At 40.8% G+C, this 15,189-nt stretch overlaps 1 protein-coding gene across 1 annotated transcript; it reads right to left on the bottom strand.

Annotated features, from left to right (window-relative positions):
* Positions 1-8,925: 8,925 nt before the first annotated feature.
* LOC124982062 (beta-defensin 130B-like) lies at positions 8,926-14,920 on the bottom strand. The gene is made up of 2 exons (XM_047548253.1): positions 14,863-14,920; positions 8,926-9,107 (listed from the first exon to the last, which is right to left on the bottom strand). The coding sequence occupies exons 1-2, from the start codon at positions 14,918-14,920 to the stop codon at positions 8,926-8,928; spliced, it is 240 nt and encodes a 79-aa protein (XP_047404209.1).
* Positions 14,921-15,189: the final 269 nt, after the last annotated feature.

The following is a 15,189-nucleotide window of genomic DNA, read 5'->3' as shown; positions in this document are numbered from 1 at the left end:
TTTCAAATGAAGAGACATAAAAAATAAATAACTTCATTCAACTAGCAAAAGGCAGAGGAAGGAAGAGAGGAAATGAGGTTAACATTAAAGATAGGGAGAAAGTAAGATGAACTAGAATAACTACAAAAGTTGTTAGGAAGCTTTCTGAGACTTTTTATATCAGAGTGGATCAAACGCACAGGCAGGTGTTCCACAAGCCTCCGGGAAACAGACTGGCACAGGGTGACATATTTGGTTCTTTCTCTCATTTCATACTTCCTTTGGTCAGCTTAACTCTATCTTTAGAATGCATCTGAAGACAAGCCTTTCCTCACTGTCTCTGCAGCCGTGTCCAAGTCTCCTGTCTTCCTGGAAACAGTCCTCCAGCAGGCCTCTGCTTTGACTGTGGGTTTTCATAGGCTGTGCCTAGCCACCAGAGGTAATTTCTAAGGCATGTAAATTAATGCACACTACTTCCCCACTGAAGGTTAAGGTTTGTTCTTTTTACCACACTGAGGATAAAATCTGGTCTTCTCACATGGCCTCCCTGTGATGTCTTCCCTCATCTGGTTGCTGAGTATTCGACTTTCCTCTCTTTCATTCTGCTCTGCTCCTTCTGGTCTCCTTGTTCTTCCTCAGGCACATCAAGGTCATTTCCAGCTCTTCTTTGCCTCTGCTCCTGCTCTTGCCTCTGCTGACTCTTCTTCCCCAGGATGTTTCCAGGGAACCTCATCTTCCGGTTTCATTCATGCTGTTTTTGTGTCACCATCTCGGAGGAGCCTTACCTGATCACTGAATAGGTTCCAAAACACGATTGGTATCACAAAGGACTTGCTTTCTGAGGCAAGACGATTACACTGGAAATGCACAACAATGAGCTGTATTCCCCAACACATACATGTGGAAGTTAAAACACAACCCATTCCTACCTAACGTCTGGAATAAGGAGACATGAAAGTTGTCATGAACTATTCACCTGAAAACATTATAAGCAACATAGATCAAACCCTGAGGGCCAGAACTAAGGGGACATTTATGGTTTTAAATGCATTTAGTAGATGTCACAAAAGTAAATTAGTATAGTGTTCAACTGAAGAATCAAAAGAACAGAAAAAAAGAAAAAAACTAATACAAAAATTAAATGAAAGAGAAAAAAAAAAAAAAAAACCAAACAAGAAACATTTCATTTCCCTTTGTACTTCTTGTTGAGGCTTATTTTATGGCTCATTTTTATTTTTTGGTTTATCCTAGAGAGTATGAATTCTCCATCAGTTGGTAAAGTGTTCTGTGGTCTGTTAGGTACATTTGGCATGTATCGTGGTTTAAACCTAGTGTTTCTTTGCTGATTTTTCAGTCTGAATGATCTGCTCACTGATGGAAGTGGGATGTTAAAGTCCCTTGCTATTGTTGTGTTGGAGTCTGTCCCTCCCTTTCAAGCTAACGGTGTTTGCTCTATATAATTGGGTGTTTTGGCATGTGGTGCATATATATTTATAATTGTTATTTCCTCTATTGACTTGACCCCTTTATCATCACATGGTGTCCTTCTTTGTCTCTTTTTGTAGCTTTGCCTTAGTCTATTTTGTCAGATGCAGGGGTAGCTACTTCTGCTCACATTTGGCTTTCATTTGAGTGCAATACTGTTTTCCAGTCCTTCACTTGCAGTACGTGTGTGCTTTAATGGTGAAGGGAGAAGATGCAGTCCTCGGACTTAGTGGTGGTGCATGCCAATGGCATCAGAGGGCAGAAGGTGTGGTGGGGGACAGGCCCCAGCACTCAGGGGCATGCTCACTGGCTCCTCTGGCCCTGGGGCCAGGCCTCCCACTTCGTGAACCACCTGTCCCCTGCAGTGCAAGGTATTGCATGGGCTTGGGTACTGGGGTCACAGTTGCACAGCTGGGTCTCACTGGGTCTCACTGGGTTTGTGAGGCTGCAGCTTTTTGTGCAAGTGTGGTGGAACTCCAGGCTGGAGGTGTGCTGAGGCTTTTGCCCTCTGAGGTAGTACGTACTCTGAGTTCTCAAAGTGGTGCTGTATTGCAGTAGCCGGGCTCAGGGGTTGAGGGCAGACAGTGGGAATTCCTTCTCTAAAGGAACGGTACTACACAGACCCTGGCAACTCCCTTCCCTGGACCTGTGATGGCCTTGGAACTCTCCTGTATCGAGTCTTGCTGTGGATGTTCACAGCAGTGAGGCCTGCTGAGAGGTGCCATCTACTCTTTTTCCTGTAATGGGATGTCCCCTGGCACCTGGGTCATGTTTGCTAGCACACTTTTCTCCTTGTTATGGTTTGGTCTGGGAATGTCCTTGGTCTGTATTGGTCTCTGGTCACTTCCCTTCTCTCTCTCTCTCTGCCTCCTGACTGCCATGACCTCCACCATGACCTTCTGCCTTGCTGTTTCTGCAATGGAGTCAACCCACCATGACATGAGACTTCCGAAACCACAAGCCAAACACAGTTTTCCTCCTTAGGTGGCTCTTGTCAGGGGTTCTGGCCATGCACTCCTCTCTGCGGCTGTCCCACGGGCTTCCGGACTCTCCCTTGCTGTGTTCCAGGGCTCACTGCCACTCACTGTTGCTTCGGTTCTTCTCTGTGGAGGAGACCCCGCTGGTCACCTCGGTGGTTTTCTTCTGGTTCTTTTTGTTTCTTTGTTATGTTTTTCATTTCCCTTACCTATTTGTTCTTGCTCAGAGATGAAAAACAAGGATCACAAAAGTCTTGGGATTGAATCGGTCTAACTTGAATAACTGAGGGAACTGTGCAGTGGAGAGTAAGGAACAGGTGATGATGTTTTTCACTCTGATTGAAAGTTTTGAGCTTCAATAAAGGGAAGATAATTTCATTTTGGGAAGTAATTTGTTTGAGCTCTAATGATTTGGGGTGTTAGTATGTCTTTGAAGAGACTCATCCTTTGAATTTTAGTTTCAAACTTTAATTTCTGCCTGGGAATTTTTGAAGGATAGGAGTTATATTCAAATATGGGAATTTTTTTTGTTTTTAGCTTTTTATTACAGAAGATTACTTATGACTAAAGTACCTTATGTTTTTATTAGTGCATATTAATTATACAAAATAGTGGGGTTCCTTGTGGCATTATTTGTATGTGTATGTAACATAATATGACAGTTCTTCCTCTTCCCCTGCCCCCTCCCTCCTCAGGTCCCCTTCCTCCACCCTAATGGTCTCCCTTCTATTCCTTTTATTTTCATGAGAGCACTTTATTTTTCTCCTTTTGCCCTCTAGCTTCTGCATGTGGAAGAAAACGTATGACACTGTCTTTTTGAGTTTTACTTATTTTGCTTGACATGATGCTCTCCTGTTCCATCCTTTTTATTGCAATTGACACAATTTTATTATTTATGGAAGAATAAAATTTCATTGTGTTTATATACTATATTTTCTCTATCCAGTCATCTGTTGACAGACACCTAGTCGGGTTCTGTAACTTGGCTATTGTGAATCGTGCTGTTATAAACATGGGAATGTGTGTTTCTCCAAAGTATGCTGTTTTAAATTATTTTGGATAAATACTGAGAGGTAGTATGGCTGGGTCTTATGGTGGTTCCATTCTTCGTCTTCTAAGGAATCTCCATACTGATTCCCATAGTGACTGTACTAATTTTTTTTCCCTATCAAGAGTGGGTAAGGATTCCTTTCTGCCCACATCCTTGTAGCATTTATTGTTATTTTTATTATTGCCATTCTAACTGGAGTGATAGGAAATACCAGTATAGTTTTTTTTAATTTATACTTACTTTTTATTTTAACTACATAAGAGTTCTACAATTCATAGGAAATGCTATCAAATTATATTTAAATCAGTTTTCAATCTTTATGTGCACACTTAAGCATGTAAAAGGCACATTTCTTAATTATGTGATACCTCAGTAAGCACTATATATAGGCAACTCGGCACTGTGGATGAATTGGATTTACTTGTGTTATCAGTAAAAATATAGAACGTGCTAATTTATTTATTTTTGTCTACATAGTAAAGCAACACTGATAGTCAAACTTAAATAAAAGTCTGAACCTATTACTTAGCCATTTTACCTGGCATTAGAAGCAAGTATCAACTAATGATACTTTGCACAGAATTAGAAATGTGCAAGATAACTGCAAATTTATTTATTACTACTAATATATTTTATCACACAAATACCTGAATAGCAATCATAAAGGGACATTTTTTTCAGGTGTGTTCTTCCCCATGCCATGGAAAACACTTTTTTTTTCAGTGCTGAGGGATTGAACCCAGGGCCTCATGTATGCCTGGCAAGTGCTATACCACCGAGTTATATCATTAGCCCACTTTCTTCTTTATAATGGAGAAAATAGTATTAATTATTGTTCAGAGCATAACATTTGACTTTATCATCCCAGTACAGTTTTGATTTGTTTTTCCCATATGGCTAAAGACATTTTTCACATACTTATTGGCCTTTTAAGAAGCATCTGTTTAGTTCATTTACCCATTTATTGATTGGGTTATTTGGGGATTTTTGGGTCTAAGTTTTCTGAGTTCTTTATGTATTCTGGATATTAATCCTCTGCAAGAAGAGTAGCTGCAAAAATTTTCTCCATTCTTTCTTTATGCCCTTAATTTTTTCCTTTGCTGTGCAGAAGCTTTTCAATTTGATGTCACCCGACTTACTGATTCTCCTTTATTTTCTGCCTCTATGTTGGACAGAAAGAAAAATCAAAGACAACAGAAGAAGGAAAGATCTCTCATGTTCATGGTAAGACTAAATTAATATTGTTAAAGTGACCACACTACCAAAAGTTATATACAGGTTCAATCTAATCCTCTCAAAATACCAATGATATTCCTCTCAGAAATAGATGAAATATTCCTAAATTCATATGAAGAAAAAGGAAGCAAAATAGTCAAAGCAATCCTGAGCAAGGATAACAGAGCTGGAGTTATAGCAATACCCAACTTCAAATTATACTACAGAGACATACTAACAAAAATAGTAATGTCACAGGCATAAAAATAGGATCATTAGCCAACGGAACATCATAGAAGGGACAGGGACAAGCCCGCGTAGCTTAGCTATAGTCATCTGATTCTTGACAAGGGTGCCAAAAACATAAGCTTGAGAACAGCTCTTTAGGAAACGATGCTGGGAAAACTAGACATTCATATGTGGAAGACTGAAACTAGATTCCCATCTCTCACTCTGCACAAGTCAGCTCAAATTGGATCAAAGGCCTGGAAATATAGTCAGAAAATTGAGAACTTCGAGAAGAAAACATGGGAAACACCTTCATATGTGTATGTAGGCTACGTCCTCTGTAACAGGATTGCTAAAGTATGTTAATGTTGCTACTGAAATTCTTGGAGAACCTTGAGTGTGCTACGTTACCTAATGTGGCAGCATACATTTTGAGATGATGAAGGGAGTAAGAAGCAAATTTTAAGTTGTGAGTAGAGTGTGACTGATGAAGATTTTAATCAGTATATTATTCTGAGATCAAGTTCTCAACCACGCATGAGTAGTTCTAAAAGACACTGGAAAGGGTAATGGTTTTTTAAAAAACAGATTCAGGAAGATGGGATCAAAGTTATTTTAGCAGGAGTCTGATGTCATCAAGAAGCCTTGAAATTTATTTGTGTGATATTTTGCCTCATTCCAGAAGCGTCATTCCATTTTCATGAGACTTACCTGCAGTAGCCCTAGGATGGCGGCTGGCATTGAGCCAAGAGGTGGCGCTTAATTAGTGTTAACACGGCGTGATCTACTTTTGCCTGATTAGTTAATGTTGTCTCTGTGCTAGTGGTCAACAGATGTTCCTCATTCTTTCTTGATTGGTACCGTGGCGCATGCTCCAACCGTGCTACTTAATCCTAAGCTGATTGGCTGCCTTAGGGTATATAAGACATTCTCTTCGCCTGGGAGGAGATCCCAGAATGAAGGTTGCAGTTCGCAGAACGCAGGACTAAGCAGACAACTGTAGGTCGCAGATCGCAGAATGAAGGACGCAGTACACGGGATGCACCACTAAGAAGCACCTCTGGAAGCATGCACCTCTAGCACGCACCTTTAGGACGCAGGATGCAGGATGCACCTCTAAGAAGAAGCAGTAGACCTTTTGATAAGCGTAGCCTCTCTGAAAGAGTAGCACCTTCAAAATTAAGCAAAGTTTCTCTTCCTCTAAGCAAAGTCTCTCTTAAGCAAAGTCTCTCTTCCTCCAAGCAAAGTCTCTCTTTCTCCAAGCAAAGTCTTTCTTCCTCTAAGCAAAGTCTTTCTTCCTCTAAGCAAAGTCTCTCTTCCTCTAAGCAAAGTCTTTCTTCCTCTCAAAGCCTCTCTTCCTCTAAAACTAAAAGTAAGCAAAGCCTCTCTTCCTCTATAAACTGGTAAACAAGCAAGTATACAAGGAAGTAGCCCAGATAAAGTAATAAAAGTAGTTCAGTTCCAGTCCACCTCCAATAAATTACTGTGAGATTGTTGCTGCGGGCGGCAACAGCAGGATTGTTGCTGAGGGTGGCAACACTTACCCTGGTCTCTTCCTCATTATTTAATTTCTTAGTTCTAGAAAGTGGTATTGTGCAATGGTGCATTTGGAAAGAACTAACTGGGTGTGCTAAATTCTCAGCTCCTTGCTCTCCAGCTTCCCCTAGTTCTCCTGATGAGCCCACTTGAAAGGAGCAGGTTTTCTCTTTCTCCAGAAGTAGGGTGCAGTGGAGGGGATCTGCCCAGTTCTCTATTGGCATGCCTGGGTGGGTGGAGTCCCTTGGTACTGATCATAATCTCAACAGAGAGAATCCTGAACTTCATAATCCTAAATGTTAAAGCCCCAAAAGATCAAAATCTCTAAACTTTAAAAACCCTAAGTCTAGAATCCTGAAAAGTTAAAATCCTCAGTTGAATCCTGGAAGCTGAAATTCACCTAACCATACCTCATGAAAAAGAAGTAGGTTGTATAAAAGGGATAAAAAACTGAGTCCTGGGGAAAGGGTTGGCAATGTAATACAGCAAGGAAGAAAACCTTAATTTAAAAATGCCTCTTTGGCTTGTATTTTCATTCCTTCTGACGGATGAGATTCCAGGAGCTTTCAGTGAATTAAATCTACATTTGCCTGAGGAAGCCAGTAATTACTGAGTGCTTAGAAACAATTTTGTGCATAGTAGGATAAGAAGATGCATAGAGAGAAAGGGGATAAGGGAAGTGTGTGGGAAGAAGATTCCAGAAAGAGTGGGCTGCATAAGCTCAAATATGGAGGCATGAAGGTTGGGGAAATAACTGTACCCCAAGACGTGGGTGAAGAAGGGGTTGCAGAGGAATCTGGCCCAGGTTAAAGCCACAGGGAAGATCATGGAACACCACACTAAATTGGGGCCACCTGGAACCACTGCTGCTTGGGAAGCCAGGGAGTGACAAAACCAAAACCGTGAGAAACATCATTTTTTTTTTTTTTTTTGCAACATTTTGGAGGATGGATTGGAACTGAGGGAGATTGGTGGTAGGGAGATAGGTGATTTCAACTCCTCCTAAGGGCAGGGCAGCATGAAGGAGACCACAGAACAGACTTGGGGGACACTCCACACGGGGTGACCGGTGAACAGGCATCCACAAAAGTTTTGCCATTTCTAACTGGGACACTGGGTGAGATGGTAGAAAGGGCATCTGTTTTGGAAAAATCATTTGTGGTTCTTTTTTAAAAATAAGAATAAATACCCTTGTTTGTTTTTTGCTTCCTTTTTATTTATTTATTTATTTATTTTGTGGTGCTGGGGATTGAACCCAGGGCCTTGTGCTTGCAAGGCAAGCACTCTACCAACTGAGCTATATCCCCAGCCCCCCCCCCTTTTTTTTGTTTGCTTCTTAACCAATACTTGGAATTATCTGGAAAATATGTGTGTATAAAATTGACTTCTCTTTTGCTATTTTTAAATACTCATTGAATTTATTTCTATCAGTCTAATTATTTTAAACCAGAGCATTGTGTGGCTCAAGTTGTTTAAGAAATAAATGATCATTGAGGGGGAAAAAAAAGCAACATTTTGTCATGCTTTTATATGTTTCTCAAATTAATCTCTTTTTATGTAAATAAGTCCCATTTAAAGAATTAAAAAAATTTTTAGAATTCTATCTTAGGGATTTTGATTTTATGGGATTTTAGACTTTAGGAATTTTAATCTTATTGATTTCAAAAATTAGGATTGTCATTTGGGGTTATGGCCCAAACCTGTGTCCCAATTCTCAGGTGCAGTGTTACCAAGGCCACATGATTAGCAACTTTAGCCCCTATGCTCCAAGTAGATCTCTACTAATAGTAAATTTCATGGTTGTGCTGGGAATTAATCCTGAGGGCTTGTGCACACTAAGCAAGTTCTCTATGCACTGAGCCACATCCCTAGCACCCCAAAATGATATTTTTTTTCCAAAACTAGAGGAGGAAGAGGGTTGATATTCTACTTCAGATAGCTAACTCTATCAATTGATGTTTCATATTCTTATTATTTTACATATTTAAGATTTTACCTTTGTCTTTTTTCTTAGAAACTTGCATTTTGTATAAATGTCTTCAGGTTATGAAATTCTTCTATAGATTACTCTTGCATTTTTTTTTTTTTTTGTACTGGGGGTTGAACCCAGGGGCACTTAACCACTGAGCGACATCCCCAGCCCTTTTCAATATTCTATTAGAGACAGGGTCTCAGTGAGTTGCTTAGGGCCTTGCTAAGTTGCTGAGGCTGGCTTTGAACTTGTGATCCTCCTGCCTCAGCCTTCCGAGCTGCTGGGATTACAGGCCTGCGCCATTTCACCAGGCTATGCTTGTTGTTCTTAAGAGGACTGAATGTACATCAAGAGGAAATGGCCCAGGGACCTGTGGAGTTAGGATGACATTTATTTTTAGTCAAGGGAGAAAAGTAAGCTTGGTCCAAGATTCTTGCCCAGGTTGTCTGTGCATGCCAGAGTTGGGGTGGGTCTGCTCCCATCTACGGAGATTTTCCTTTGGGGACTGGGGTTGGGTAGGGCTCAAGTATCCACCACTTCCTACAGCACTTCTTCTTCTCATTGCACACACCGATGGTGTCATCCACAGACGTGCACGCAAAGTCCTTGCACGTCCCTTTCAAATTAATGCACTGCTTTTCTCCTGGGATAACGCCAGTCTTTCCTGCACAGGAAGAGATTTGACAAGTCATTAATTCACCATCAAATTATTGGACATCTACATAAAACAATTAACCTCCAGAAGGGTGACTTTGGGCTAGAAGGCAACATATTGCCTGCATGAAAGGATCAGATACAGAGGAAGCACAACTGCTTTTGGAAGAGGGGCTAAAAGTGCAGGATTATATGCACCTTGCAGGGGTAGGATGATTTCTAAAAGATTTTAGAGATAGAGCCTTTGCCTGGAGCAGTACATTTTGAAATGGGTGGGACTCTTTGTTACTGTCGCTTGACTAGAAAGTTCCCTTTGGAATTTAGTGGGTAAGGCTCAGCATCACTAAGCTTCTTCTCCAATGAATTGTCTTGTGTGCAATGCCAAAAATGCCTCCACTAAGAAGCACCATTTCAAAGGCGGTACCCATCTTTCCTCCCATCTGTGCCTGTGTCCTGCCTATCAGGTGGCACTTGGTCTCATTTCCATCTCCTTTTGTAGAAATGTGTCAGTTCTTCACCTTAACTGTTTTCCTCACTTCAGAGGAAGTGTGTGTGTGTGTGTGTGTGTGTGTGTGTGTGTGTGTGTGAAAGACACAGAGAATTCGCATGGCTGCGGAAGAGCACATAGCTAAGGTCCACTGCTGTCCAACCGTCCTCTTGCCTTTCCAGCATAACCAGGGTTCATTCTTTCCCCAGGGGATCATGGAGGATGTTGATAAGAGCACCTCTGCTTATGTTTCTTCATAGAAGTTGTTTTCTGACCATCCTCTGAAGCCACCTGACTCATTTTGTTTTTTAGATCTTGTGATACATGAGGTCTGAAGGGCTTCTTGGATGCCTAACCTCTATGGTTCCACTAACAGTTTGATGGCTTTTTGGGCTCTCAATCTTTTTGTCACTGTTTTGTATTTAAACACTAAGTTATCATCATTGTTTCTCTACTCTGTAGAAAAACATCCCCAGTCAGATGGGCCGCTGCACCCGAGATGGCAGTATCAACCCAGTGTGGTTTGGCTACACTCTGCTGTCAGGTTTGTCGATTGTAAACTCAGGGTCTTTGCGCAGCAAGAGAGTGGAATGATGGGGAGCGGGATCATATCCTGCTAATACTTCCCCACTTTGCCCACTTTTTCTGGGAGAGAAAGTGGCTATCTTTCAGGGAAAGAACACGTCTCACCAGCCAGTCACTGAAGGCACGACTCAGCTCTGTGTCTTCATGGAGTGCAGACTTCCTGTTCCGCAGCCTAGTGGTCCTGTTGCTGCTGTTGATCTTATTACTTCCCATGCATTTAGTGCAATGTCTGATAAAACTTACAGGTTTTGCCTTTTCTTTCCTTTTCCTCTTTATTCCCCCCTCGGGCACTGGAGATTGCTTACGAATGTTCTACCACTGAGCTACATCCCCAACCCTTTTTGTTTTTTGAGACAGTCTCAAAAAGTTGCTGAGGCTGGCCTTGAACTTGAGATTCTCCTGCCTCAGCCTCCCAGGGTGCTGGGATTACAGGTGTGCACTACTGAACCCAGCTGATGGTCATATCAGGAAAAGGCCGTACTGTGTCCTACGACCTTGGAGGTATCCCATGCAGAGTAGGGTGGAATGTGGGAGTCTTGCTTCAGCCAAAGGAGCAAAACAATTCATCCCACTGGTGCTCTGCTTCCTGCTGCTTGTGAAGTTTAATTTTTTTTTATTGTAAACAAATGGGATACATGTTGTTTCTCTGTTTGTACCTGGAGTAAAGGCATACCATTTGTGTAATCATAAATTTACATAGGGTAATGTTGTTTGATTCATTCTGTTATTTTTTCCCTTCCCCCCACCCCTCTCACCCCTCCCACCTCTCTTCTCCCTCTATACAGTCCTTTCTTCCTCCATTCTTGCCCCCTCCCTAACCCTAACCCTAACACTAACCCCTCCCAACCCCCATTATGTGTCATCATCCGCTTATTAGTGAGATCATTCGTCCTTTGGTTTTTTGAGATTGGCTTATCTCACTTAGCATGATATTCTCCAATTTCATCCATTTGCCTTCAATTCCCATGATTTTATCATTCTTTATGGCTGAGTAATATTCCATTGTACATATATACCACAGTTTCTTTATTCATTCATCAATTGAAGGGCATCTAGGTTGGTTCCACAATCTGGCTATTGTGAATTGAGCAGCTATGAACATTGATGTGACTGTATCTCTGTAGTATGCTGATTTTAAGTCCTTTGGGTATAGGACAAGGAGTGGGATAGCTGGGTCAAATGGTGGTTCCATTCCAAGCTTTCTGAGGAATCTCCATACTGCTTTCCAGAGTGCCTACACTGATTTGCAATCCCACCAGCAATGTATGAGTGTACCTTTTCCCCCCACATCCTGGCCAACACCTGTTGTTGCTTGTATTCTTGATAATCGCCATTCTAATTGGGGTGAGATGGAATTTTAGGGTAGTTTGATTTGCATTTCTCTTATTACTAGAGATGTTGAATATTTTTTCATATATCTGTTGATTGCTTGTAGATCTTCTTGTATGGTGTGAAGTGTCTGTTCATTTCCTTAGCCCATTTGTTGATTGGATTATGTATACTCTTGGTGTAGAGTTTTTTGTTCCTTATATATTCTGGCAATTAGAGCTCTATCTGAAGTATGATTGGCAAAGATTTTCTCCCCCTCTGTAGGCTCTCTCTTCACATTACTGATAGTTATACTGGCAAAATAACTCCTTGGCTCCCTGTTCCCAGGATGTCTCCTCAAATTAATTTAATATATAATTAAATGTGTTTAATTTGAGGAGACATCCTGGGAACAGGGAGCCAAGGAGTTATTTTGCCAGTCTTTTGCCAGTTTCATGTCCATGGTACTTGCTCAAGTTAAGGAGGTAATATTAAACTACTTGGTTCATGGGGAAAATTATTTATTCCTAGATACTGACATTTATTTTCAGACTTAATTGATGTTATCATAGACATAGAGCAATGGAGACAGTGACTCTCTAACAGGTTTCAGAATGAGAGGATTTAAAAATGTTATCATGGTTAAATCAAATGTCAGTGGGAGGAAGGATACCTATTAATAATTACTGTTGGGAGAAACAATTTATAGGCTCACTTCATGTTTATCACAGCACAAATTTTTGTAGATGAAGTGGGGAAAACAGAATCACACTAAAACAAAAGATTTTACAATAGCCCATCTGTTTAATCTCTAAGGGATGTGATCTCCTAGAACTCATTGAGTTATTAACTTTTCAGATTTTCTGGTGGTGGAGAAGGACAGGGTTTGGAAGAGATAGGTTTTCCTGGGACTCTACCAACCAAAAGAGAGAACGGCATTCTTTTCTCTGTGTAATGTACAAGTTCAAACTCTCTTCTGTTCCTGTCTTAGGGGCTCTACCTAAATGTTATTTTGTTCTCCAGAGTCAGTATACAAATACTATAATTTTCTTAGGGCTAATGAATCAGTTGAAGAGTTTTGCATCCTGACCTCTTTCTGTCCCTCCTCTCAGCAGGTACATGTGTGCATGTGTACATATGTAAATAAATGTGCACTTTTCCTATGTTTGTGGGGTACCTGGATTCTTCTTTTGAGAAATTCAAGGACATGTACAAAATATATTCAAGTAGTGATCAGGTAACCTTCCTTAGATTCTAGCTGATAAACCAAAGTTTTTAATTCTGTCGTTTCTTGGCAGGAATTTTCTTCATGAGAACAGATTTTTTTTTTTTTTTTGGTTATCTGATTAGATTATTTTTCCCGGCAAATGTTATAACCAACTCTTCATGATCCAGCCACTCAGTTTACTCAAAGAAATAAAGTGATTACCTAACTGATTCCAGATAAGGGTTCCAGGTCCCCTGTCCCAAGGCAGGGATCAAAAATCAGAATTTTAAGGAATATACTGTTTGCAGATAGCTTGGAAATTAATTATTGTTAAGAGCTAACAAACAGCTGACTATTAAAGAAATTTAATCATCATCATTTCATAATGTGTCCAAGAGTACCTCAATATGCAGAAGGGAGATGTTTTGACCTTTCCGAGTGACTTTAATAGCCTCTGTTCACAGGAGACTGGGTCATCTGAAAGTGATTCCTTCCGATGAGAACCCTAGGACCTTGGTTCAGTCATTCTCCTGACACAGATGATTTGGGAAGACCAACGAGAGCTGATCCCGCCTGCCCTGGAGGAAGCCGTCATGGCCTGGAAGGAAAGCCTCTCTTCAGAGGCCTTCTTAGATTCATGGGAGACTAACTCTGTATCCACCTCCAAAATCTCTTATTCTCCATTTTTTTTATTATGGAAAGAATGCTTACCATGAGACTCACTCTTTTCACACATTTTAAGTGCCGTGGACGTGATGTACAGTTGATCTCTAGAGTTAATTCATCTTGCCTAACTGCAACTTTCTACCATTTGAATAGTAGATTCCCAGTTCTTCCTTCTCCAATCCCTGGGAACCACCTTTCTAGTATCTATTTCTAGGAGTTTGACTATTTCAGGTACCTCACAGAAGAGGAGTTAAGAAGTTTTGTCTTCCACGACTGGTTTATTTCCCTTAGCATTATGTCTCCAGGATTGGCCATGTTGTCACACAGGACAGAAAATCGCCTTAGTTTCTTCAACATAAAATTTGGAGATTTTGAGACAAAAGTGTGGCAGACACAATACCATTTTTATGTGCACACCCAGGCCTGTGGGTGTTGGGAAACAACATGGACTCAGATGAAAGATGCTTGGTTCTAGTTTCAGTGGTGCCTCTACCTATGTGACCTTAGCAAAGCATGTTCTTTAGGGGAAAATGGCTTATTTTATCTAAAATGAAAGATTTGACCATGAAAATGCCTTCTAATTTTAAATAATCACCGTCATATACTTTTACATCAAATGTTAATGTCTTCTGACCAAAACCGAGAAGTAAAATGAAAATTACCTAAATATCTTAATGAGGAGACAGCTGTATGTCAGGTGCATCCCGAAATGTTCATAGATTAGGCAAAGATCAAACAAGTGAGTGGCTTTGACTGCACTTAAAAGAATCTCAGAGGTGAACCAAGAAAGAAGTCGAGTGCAATGCCCACAGACATTATTTTAAGACATCGACATCTTGCCATTAACAATGGAGAAAATTTTGTCAGTTCTGCCAGGATCTGGATGAAACAACCAGAGGTGGTGGCTTCTGAATCATGGTCCCAAGGATAAAACTCAGATTCTTAAAATACTTTTTGCATTATTTGCCTTATGCTTATAAATTTGTTCCACTGGAGCTTCACTCCATTGTTTATATTGTCTCCAAATTGCTCCTCAATTTACACTGGTCTTTTATAAGCCGTTGCAATCCTCCTCTCTCCTTGAGCTCTGTCTTATTGGCCTAACTTGTACCTTTCATATGTTTTTCACTAATAGACCCCATATTCTTCCTTTCCCTAACCAGGTCTGAATCAATGGCTGCCATTTTTGTTCTCCTGTTTGGAGACTGGGGCCCTTTTGCCCAGTTTTTTTTTTTTTTTTTTTTTTTACTAAGCCTTAAGTCTCATGGCAGGGCTTCTGTACTTCTAATTCTTTACGTGGGCCCAGTTTTCTAATCACGGTGCTCTTGGGCTCCACTTGATGTTGATGGAACTCCTTGTTCTGCTCCTTAATTTTGACCTCATCAGTTCTGGGAGATGTCAGACTTATGAGTACCCAAGGCTGTGCATTGCATCTGAGTCACGTGCGGCTGAGTCACGTGCATCTGAGTGGGTCCCTAAGAACTCACCTCCACAATCCCTTCACCATCTTACCTTTCGGTGTTATTGTCACAAAGAGGAAGAGAAAAGAAAGAAGGGAATGGAATCTCATGTTGTGTGCCCGGCAGAGTGGTGAGTGGTCAGCGATGGTGAAACAGGGCTTTTATTTACTTCTGGGGGCCTGAGGTTCCCCTTGGTCAGTGAAGGGTAACAAGTGAAGAACTAAAACAGCTTCCGTTGGCATACTTCCAAACCCCTGAGCCTCTAAATTTGGTAACAGATTAACCTAATTACAGGAAACCAGATGGCTAATCTTTTCCTTTTTCTCTGGGTTCTCAGTTTCACTGGAAGTCAATAATTTTAGTCAACTTTGTTTCTGTA

The sequence above is a fragment of the Sciurus carolinensis genome, chromosome 4 (assembly GCF_902686445.1).
Source record: "Sciurus carolinensis chromosome 4, mSciCar1.2, whole genome shotgun sequence".
Lineage (NCBI taxonomy): Eukaryota > Metazoa > Chordata > Mammalia > Rodentia > Sciuridae > Sciurus > Sciurus carolinensis.
The sequence above is the reverse complement of the archived record's forward strand: the minus strand, read 5'-3'. Positions and strand labels throughout refer to the sequence as shown.